The sequence below is a fragment of the Triticum urartu genome, chromosome 2A (assembly GCF_056163025.1).
Source record: "Triticum urartu cultivar PI428250 chromosome 2A, HENAU_Tu73, whole genome shotgun sequence".
NCBI lineage: Eukaryota > Viridiplantae > Streptophyta > Magnoliopsida > Poales > Poaceae > Triticum > Triticum urartu.
The window spans coordinates 83754066-83763621 of record NC_141874.1 but is presented as its reverse complement, the minus strand read 5'-3'; the positions used below and the strand labels follow the sequence as shown (position 1 = coordinate 83763621).

The window sequence follows — 9556 nt, the reverse complement described above, 5'->3', positions numbered from 1 at the left end:
TGTTTAAAAAAAATCACATTTTCTCCAAATTTGTTCTCGCTTTAAATGTTTTATTATAATTTGAAATCTGTTCACATTTTCAAACATTATTCAAATTCTTTAAGAATTTTTTGTCATAGTTTCTCCAAGAAATGTTGAAATTTTTGAGAAAAACAACGGATCTGCCACTGTAAATTTTTTTAGAACAATCTGCCACTATAACTACTACTTAAAATTTAGCGCTGCGTTTTACCACGGCAGACTTGCTAGCTCGACTCGACTCGACTTGCTATCAACCGTGCTCTGTATCCTGAGGTCCGGAGTTCTACTCCGCACGCCTCATTTTCTTCATGAAGATTTACATTCGCCGTTTGCAAATGAGGCCGGCCCGTTTGCGTGCCCTTGGGGGAAAGCTCTACTCTTGGACGCACGCGACGCAGGCGTCCAATATTGGCCCTCCTTGCCGACAGTAAAAAAATTAGAATAAAGAAACTGAAAACCGCCGAAAAAACCGTTGGCGCCCTCTGGAATGTGCCGAGGGGCCCTATGAAGCTTCAAAAAGTCATATAGGGAGGCCGAATGAGATGCAGCGTTCACGTTCACGTGCATTGTTTGCGTCCAAAAAGTCATTCGCTCTCCTGTCGCCACTTCCCATGGGCCCTTGGCACCAAGACCGTTCAATAAATTCGCCATCACGACCCAAGTGCGCCCAAACCAAACCGCCTTCACGCAATCACTTCATTCGACGCTTCCAGCAGATCCACCACCGCTCCCAATTCCCAACCCCCAAGACCAGTCTCCAGTCATCTCCATGGCGCGGGGACCCGTCCTCCTCCTCCTCGCCCTCCTCGTCGCGGGCCTCGCGGCCGCCGCCCCGGCGGTGGCGCTGGGCGGCCGCGGCGCGCGGGTCGGCGGGTGGGGCCCCATCCCGGACGTGAGGGACGCGCACATCCAGGAGCTGGGCGGGTGGGCGGTGGAGCAGCACGCGAGGCTGGCCAGCGACGGGCTGCGGTTCCGCCGAGTCACGCGCGGCGAGCAGCAGGTCGTCTCCGGCATGAACTACCGCCTCTTCGTCGACGCGGCCGACGGCTCCGGCAACAGCGCGCCCTACGTCGCCGAGGTCTACGAGCAGTCCTGGACCAACACCCGCCAGCTCACCTCCTTCAAGCCGGCGGCCAACTGATCCGTCCCCCTCCGGCGCATGCCGATCCGCGTCCGCTCCGGTTAATCTCGTCCGCCCGTCCTTTGTGTAGTTTGTAGTACTGCTAGTGCTGCCAATAAATGAGTCGTGCGGTTTGGCCGTCCCGCCTGCAGTTCATCATCCTGACTACTACTACTACTAGTAGTGTATTTGGCAAATAAAATTGTGAGTACTCTGAGATTGTTGTGATCCCTGGCTGTCACCCATTGCTTGATTTGGAAGGAAGGGGGGTGGTTTCACTGCACGCTCACGTGCACTGCTTCGCTAAGGCGATGATTATCTTATCTGTGAAGTTTCTGGAACCGAATGTTGTGCCAAAACCCCGTGAGGAGATTTGCTTTAGATTCTGGAAGCTTGTGTGCTTTATTTTATTTTTTAGATTCTGGAGGCTTGTGTAAAGTTATGCAAGCCGCTGTTTTCTGTTTCACGTGGATAAAATCTGGCTTTCTCGTAGTGTCTGAATTTCATTCACTCACTCACTATCGGGTCATGTGAGGGCATGTCTTTATCAGTGAACTGGTGCGCGTTCTTTGTTTTCAATTGAAAAACTAGCCAGCAGTCGCTGATTTAGACCAGGTCGTGTCTCACCGAACGCACAAGTTGTGCCAAAACCCCGTGAGGACTTGCTTTTGGAGGCTTGTATAATAATGTCACGGTCATGCAAGTCGGCGATGCTAGTTGCAGCTGCAAATACTTTCTTCGTCCGAATAAATTTGTCCCAATCTTGTTCTTCATGTTGGAAATATAAGCAAGTTATTACGAGATTTAATCCGAATAATTAGAAGATAAATCATGACTACAGTAGCAGAGATTAAACTAATCATACGAACTAGCATAGCAGATGAACAGATCACATCTAGGGCATATACTAGAAACATGAATTCTATCACGATCTCGAACAGGAATGATAGAATCACATACGGTGTAGCGGGAGTAGCACCGCCGGTGTTGACTTGTCGCCCATGTCGTCGAGGATGAGGTTGCCGAGGTCGGGGAAGAAGTCGTCGTTCGCGAAGTCGTCGCTGCCAGCAGTCGCGCGAGTGTGCTCCTCAAAAACCTGATCGCCTCTTTCCCGTACAAGATCACCAGAGGCGGGGTTCCGGAGGCCTGCTGTCCCTTCTCCCGGTACACGCCGAAAGGAGGAATGGAGAAGACTTGTTTGGCGGCATAATGATCTGGAACGGTGGTGAGAAACCATACGAAGCGGCGGCGGCTAGGGTAGACGTCCGCCTGACTATATAGTGCGGGCCGGGCAGGTCGTGGGAGTAAACCCCACGTCCGAGACAACGTGCATAGCTCTGTCCTCGGCTCGGCTCAATCCCGGAACCCGCGGCGCGGCGTGGCGAGGTGAGCGAGGAGCAGGAGCGCGCGTGTAGGTCTCCTCTTCTCATGCTCATACAAGTGGTAGAAGAGCTCATCTTATAAAGAGATGCAACTCTCTCTCAACTTTCGGGGTAGGACTAAACTTTAGCCTCATTCACTCCACTCACATGTGTGCATGAATGGGTCAAGAGAATTTCAGAATTTTAGTTGGGCTTTGGGCCAAAGGCCTACTAGCAAAATTCCAACAATTCCCCACAAAGTCTCATTGGCACATCTCATCATTTAGTTCCAAAACATTGTTTATATACCGGTGCTTAGTGGAGACTGTGAAGTTGAACTTTCACTTAGAGATTTATACTACACTAGATCACAACTTGAATCATGGACTATACCTTGAACTACAAGTTTTCTGCGAGACTAGTCTCACACAAATTCTTGACCGATACCGGGCTGCCGCAAGGCTTCCCCGCGGGTGGAGCGTATACGTCGTACTCCAGGGGATTTTCATGAATTTATTAGAGAACACCCAATTCTCACAGACTGCGATGTTAACAGTCAAATTCATATAGATGTGTTCCTCAGAAGATGTTCTGCAGGACAACATCTCTGCTTACCCGAATAAGCCACTTGAAACACATTAAGATAAGTATCAACCTGCCATGCAGATCAGGAGAGTATTGCATCTTCACGGAGTGGGATAGTTAATATAGGGATACTCTCTTTTCAGCTGACCAACAGCTTGTCTCCCACTTCTACTTCACTCTCCGATCACATAGAGTGGGTTACCACTATGGACAACTCATGCGGTGGGTCTCAAGCCCATCTCCATCGATGCATTATCTATCACGTTACGTGATAGACCCTTTGTGAAGGGATCTGCCAAGTTTTTCGACGTTTGGATATAAACCAACGTAATAACTCCGAAGTTCCTCAATGTTCTGACAGATTTTAGTCTCCTCTTCACATGCCTTGAGGACTTCATATTGTCCTTTGAACTGTTTATCTTGACGACCACAATTTGATTATCACAGTTCATCGGGATAGGGGTATTGGTTTTTCAACCATAGGTAAGTCCATCAAGAGTTCACGAAGCCACTCTGCTTCAAAAGTGACAGTGTCTAATGCTGTGAGTTCTGTTTTCATAGTTGACCTCGTTAAGATGGTCTGCTTGCAAGACTTCCAGGAAACAGCGCCACCACCAACTGTAAAAACATAACCACTTGTGGCCTTAATCTCATCAGTATCAGATATCCAGTTTGAGTCACTATAACCCTCCAGTACCCTTGTATACCCGGTGTAGTGAATCCCATAGCTCGCGGTGCCTTTCAAATAGCGCATAACTCTCTCAAGCGCATGCCAATGATCATCTCCCGGTATTGACACAAACCGACTCAGCTTGCTCATAGCAAAAAAGATGTCAGGCCTCATGGCACTCGCCAAATACATAAGCGAGCCAATAATCTGAGAATACCTCAGTTGATCTCTAGCAATCCGTCGGTTCTTTCGAAGCAACACACTAGCATCATATGAAGTTGGAGAAGGCGTGTAGTTGCTATACCCAAAACGACTCAAGATCTTTTCCACATAGTGAGACTGAAGCAGTGTGATCCCACCATTCTCATCTCTCAACAGCTTGATGTTTAAGATAACATCAGCTACTCCTAGATCCTTCATCTCAAAACAACGAGATAAGAAATCCTTAACCTCCTTGATTAAATGAAGTCTGGTTCCAAAGATCAGTATGTTGTCGACATACAGACAAAGAATAACTCCTTCACCCTCACCATAGCGATAGTACACGCAGTTGTCACCATCGTTTACTACAAAGCCGGCAGCAGTTAATGTTCTTTCGAACTTCTCATGCCACTCCTTAGGAGCTTGTTTAAGGCCATATAAAGACTTTAATAACTTGCACACCTTTCCTTCCTAACTAGGTACTACAAAACCATCTGGCTGACCCATGTAAATTTCCCCCTTCAACTCTCCATTGAGGAAACTTGTCTTAACGTCCATTTGATGAACGAGAAGACCATGTGAGGCAGTCAGTGATAGTAGAACCCGAATTATGGTCAGTCTAGCCACGGGTGAGTAAGTATCAAAAAAGTCTTCACCTTCTTTCTGGGTATAACCCTTGGCCACAAGCCGTGCCTTATACTTTTCAATCGTACCATCAGGTCTAAGCTTCTTCTTGAACACCCACTTACATCCTACAGGTTTGCACCCATAAGGACGGTCAGTGATCTCCCAAGTACCGTTAGTTAAGATGGAATCCATCTCGCTACGAACAGCTTCCTCCCAGTAGTCAGCATCAGGAGATGCATAGGCTTCTGAAATAGTCCTGGGTGTGTCATCCACAAGGTACACAATGAAATCATCACCAAAAGACTTTGCAGTCCTCTGTCTCTTTCTCCTCATAGGAGTTCCATTGTCACCCACAACAGGATTCTCAACGTGTTCCATCGCAATAGTGGGTTCAGGAATTACAGTGAATTCCTCACTAGATGGAGTATGTATCTCCTGATTTGATGAACTCGACATATCCTTCATAGGAAATATATCCTCAAAGAAAGTTGCATCATTCGACTCCATAATCGTACCAACATGCATGTCGGATACCTTTGATTTTATTATCAAAAATCTATATCCAATGCTATGAAAAGCGTAGCCCAGAAGAACACAATCCACGGTTTTTGGTCCAAACTTGCGCTTCTTGGGAATTGGTATATTGACTTTCACCAAACGACCCCAAGTAGGTAGGTAAGAGAGTTTCGGTCTTTTCCTTTCCCATTCCTCAAACGGAGTCATGGTCTTATGCTTTGTGGGAACTCGGTTTAAGACATGACACGCAGTCATTAGCGCCTCCCCTCACCATTCCTTGGAAAGACCCGATGTGTCTAACATGGTGTTAACCATATCAGTTAGAGTTCGGTTCTTTCTTTCGGCTACCCCATTTGACTGAGGTGAGTAGGGAGGCGTCCTCTCATGGATTATACCATGTTCCGCACAAAACAGATCAAATTCATTAGAAAAATACTTTCCACCATGATCAGACCTAAGCCGTTTAATTTTTCAATCAAGTTGGTTCTCTGCCTTAGCTTTATAGTTGTAACACCCTCGATGCGACTATAGCTCCCACGTGTCGAGGCACGACTTAGAGACATAATCGCATTGAAGGCATATGTCGCAAGTTAGGCAATCTTCACAACATCCCATGTAATATAAATAATAAAGGGGAGATAACATAGTTGGCTTACACTCGCCACGTCAATCAAGTACATAAATAACATTACATCATCCAAACACTCATGGCCCGACTACGGCGCCAAAATAAAAGAGAACCCAACATGCGACACGGTCCCAATCACCCCCAACTGGGCACCACTACTGATCATCGGGAAAGGAAACATAGTAACGTTGAGAGTCCTCATCGAACTCCCACTTGAGCTCATACGCGTCTCCTGGAGCGGAATCATCAGTCCCTGCATCTGGTGTAATAGTAATCTGTGAGCCACAGGGACTCAGCAATCTCGCACCCTCGCGATCAAGACTATTTAAGCTTATAGGTAAGGCAAGGTAAATATGTGGAGCTGCAGCAAGCGACTAGCAAATATGGTGGCTAACTTATTCGTAAAAGAGAGCGAGAAGAGGAGGCAAAGCACAAGCGAGAAACTAGAGAGCAACCTGCGCAAACATTACTCCAACACCGTGTCCACTTCCCGGACTCCGCCGAGAAGAGGCCATCACGGTAACACACTCAGTTGATTCATTTTAATTGATTAAGGTTCAAGTTATCTACAACCGGACATTAACAAATTCCCATCTGCCCATAACCGCGGGCACGACTTTCGAAAGTTCAATCCCTGCAGGGGAGTCCCAACTTAGCCCATGACAAGCTCTCACGGTCAACGAAGGAATAGACCTCCTCCCAAGACGTTCCGATCAGACTCGGTATCTCGGTTACTCAAGACATTTCGACAGGTTAAAACAAGACCAACAACACCGCCCGAATGTGCCGACAAATCCCGATAGGAGCTGCCCATATCTCTTTCTCAAGGCACACTCAGATTGTCTAAACTTCCGGTAGGCCAGCCCAGAGTTGCCCCTGGTAGCCACCGGCGGCTGACAGTTTGGACCAACACTCAGAGGAGCACTGGCCCGGGGGGGGGGGGGGGGGTTAAAATAATGATGACCCTTGAGTCTGCAGAACCCAAGGGAAAGAAAAGGCTAGGTGGCAAATGGTAAAACCAAGGTTGGGCATTGCTGGAAAAGCTTTAATCAAGGCAAACTATCAAGGGGTTCCCATTATAACCCAACCGCGTAAGGAACGCAAAATCCGGGAACATAACACCGATATGACGGAAAACTAGGGCGGCAAGAGTGGAACAAAACACTAGGCGAGAGGCCGAGCCTTCCACCCTTTACCAAGTGTATAGATGCATTAAGATAACATGGCAATATAATGATATCCCAACAAGTAAATAAAGGTTCCAACAAGGAACGACCCCCAATCTTCACCTGCAACTAGCAACGCTATAAGAGGGGCTGAGCAAAGCGGTAACATAGCCAATCAATGGTTTGCTAGGACAATGGTGGGTTAGAGGTTTGACATGGCAATTTGGGAGACTTGAAAGCAAGTGGTAGGCATCGTAGCAATGGCATAGCAAAAGATCGAGCAAACTAGCATAGCAAAGATAGTAGTGATTTCGAGGGTATGATCATCTTGCCTGCACAGTTGTCAGAGTTGACTGAATCCTCGAAAGCAAACTCAACGGGCTCCTTGTTAGCAAACTCGTCTCCCGGCTCTACCCAAACAAGACAAACAAGCAACAAGGGCACAATCAACCACGTGCAAACTCAAACAACACAATGCAAAAATGATATGTTATGCGGGATGCGATGCGGGATGCAAAATGCAAGATATGACAGGAAATGCATGAACCTGGCCTCAACATGGAAATCCAAGTGTGCCACTGGAAAGATGAGACGAAATTGCTTGAAAACGATATAAAGAACGCCGGAATCGGAGTTACGGTTTGGAAATGGCAAGCGATTCAAAAATGACACCGGTTTGCGATTTACAGCAAGTAGGCATCTAAATGCAACGAAATGAACATGCTACAGCACCCAAACATGACAAAAAAATACATGGTAGGGATGCACACAAGATGATTAACAAAAGTCTAGCACTGAGCTACGGCCAATTCATCCATTAACAGATTCAAACAAGCATGGCAAAAATGCATATGACAAACAGATCTCAGACTTAGTGAAATTAACACTTGTCTGGAATTTCAGATCAGGTAGCACTCTTCGGAGCAACAAAACTATATGCTACAGGACCTGATCATGGCAAAGTAAAGCATGGCATGGAGCTAATCAAAGATCTTAACAAAAGTCCCTTAGTGACCTTGAGCCAAAAGGGATCAGAAAATACAATTGCAAGCATGTGAACATAGCAAAAACATAATTAGTTTTCAGACTTGGTGAAATTACTGTCACATGCTGAAATATAACTCAAGTAGGCATGCTTACGAGCTCGATGCACTCACTACGGTGCAAGTCATGGCAAGACAAGCATACATCCATCAAGAAGGCACAAAATGCAAGCTAGACATGGCAAGAACAATAGCATAGCATGCACGGATCAACTACAACATCACCGGCAAAATTGCAAACAAGTTGACAATCTGCCCAGATTCACGAAGTAGCAAAAGTAGAGCTCGATTGACTCAAGCTAGGGTGCTCCATAATTGCAAACAAAGGCATGGATGGATAGAGCGCTACAATATTAACAAAACATCCTTACTGATCATCCTCAAAAGAAGCACGGATCACTAGGAAACAACATGAACATATGGCATCATGGGATAAACAGCTCCAGGACTTAGTGAAATTACTAAGTCTCTGAAAATAGAATTAGGAAGTGCACCACTTTACAAGCTTGCACAAGTCACCACACACATCACAAAAATACATGGGTTGCACCTCTGGAAAGATGACAAAACCCTTAACAAAACACATGTAGAGCATCAGGGCATATCATGCACACATTAATCATGGCAAAAATGACAAAAACCTGAATGGAATAGCAGATCTGACAATTATCTCAAGTAGCCCTCTTCTAACAGCATTTCGGGCATCAAGATGAACTCAAATGAAAATGATGCAATGGAACGGAATGATGTACTCTCTGAGATGAACATTTTAATATGCTAGATACATGAATCGGAGCTACGGATACAAAGTTACGGGGTCATGAACATGAGCACTTGGACTGAAAATATCAGGGACTTAGAAAAAAAACAACCCTCAGATCTAGGGTTTGACCGGCGCGCGAACCGAGGCGGCGGCGGGCACTGTTCACGGCGGGGATGGAGCTCGCCGGAGCGGGATGACGGCGGCGAGGTGCTCCCGGGCCGGATCTCGCCGGATCCGGCCGGCGGGGAGCCAGAGAGGCGGCGGGGCGGCGGCCACGGCGCGGCGGCGGCGGGCGCGGACGCAGCGGCGGGGGCGGCCGGATCTCGGCCTGGGGGCGGCGCGGCGAGCTCGATCGGTGAGGCGTTGGCGCGCGGCGGCACGCGGGGTCCGATCGCCGGGGCGGAGACGGGCGCGGGCGGCGGAGGCCTTTGGGCCGCGGGGGCCGGAGGCGGGCCCGGCGGGCCGGCGGGGAAGTGGGCGCGGGGCGCGGATAGGTGGCGGGCGGTGGTTGGCGGCGGTGACGGGCGGACGTTGTCCGGCTCCCCCGGACACGTCCGGCGGCGACGGAGACGAATTTTTAAGGGTTTGAGGACGAGGGGATCCGGATTTTTCGGGGAGGGGGTATAAATAGGCATAGGAGGAGTTAGGAGAGTCCAAATGAGGTGCGGTTTTCGGCCACGCGATCGTGATCGAACGCTCTAAATGATGGAGCAGAGTTAGGTGGGTTTTGGGACAAATTGGAGGGGTGTTGGGCTGCAACACACACGAGGCCTTTTCGGTCCCTCGGTTGACCGTTGGAGTATCAAACGAAGTCCAAATGGTACGAAACTTGACAGGCGGTCTACCAGTAGTAAA

General features: G+C 48.0%; 1 protein-coding gene across 1 annotated transcript; it reads left to right on the top strand.

Annotated features, from left to right (window-relative positions):
• Positions 1 to 644: 644 nt before the first annotated feature.
• LOC125541073 (cysteine proteinase inhibitor 8) lies at positions 645 to 1369 on the top strand. The gene has a single exon (XM_048704561.2). It carries the CDS (start codon positions 791 to 793, stop codon positions 1160 to 1162), a length of 372 nt encoding a protein of 123 aa, XP_048560518.1. The 5' UTR covers positions 645 to 790; the 3' UTR covers positions 1163 to 1369.
• The last annotated feature ends 8187 nt before the right edge of the window (positions 1370 to 9556 follow it).

Coding starts and splice junctions, on each gene's coding strand:
- LOC125541073 (XM_048704561.2), top strand. CDS start 791: ATGGCGCGGGGACCCGTCCTCCTCCTCCTCGCCCTCCTCGTCGCGGGC.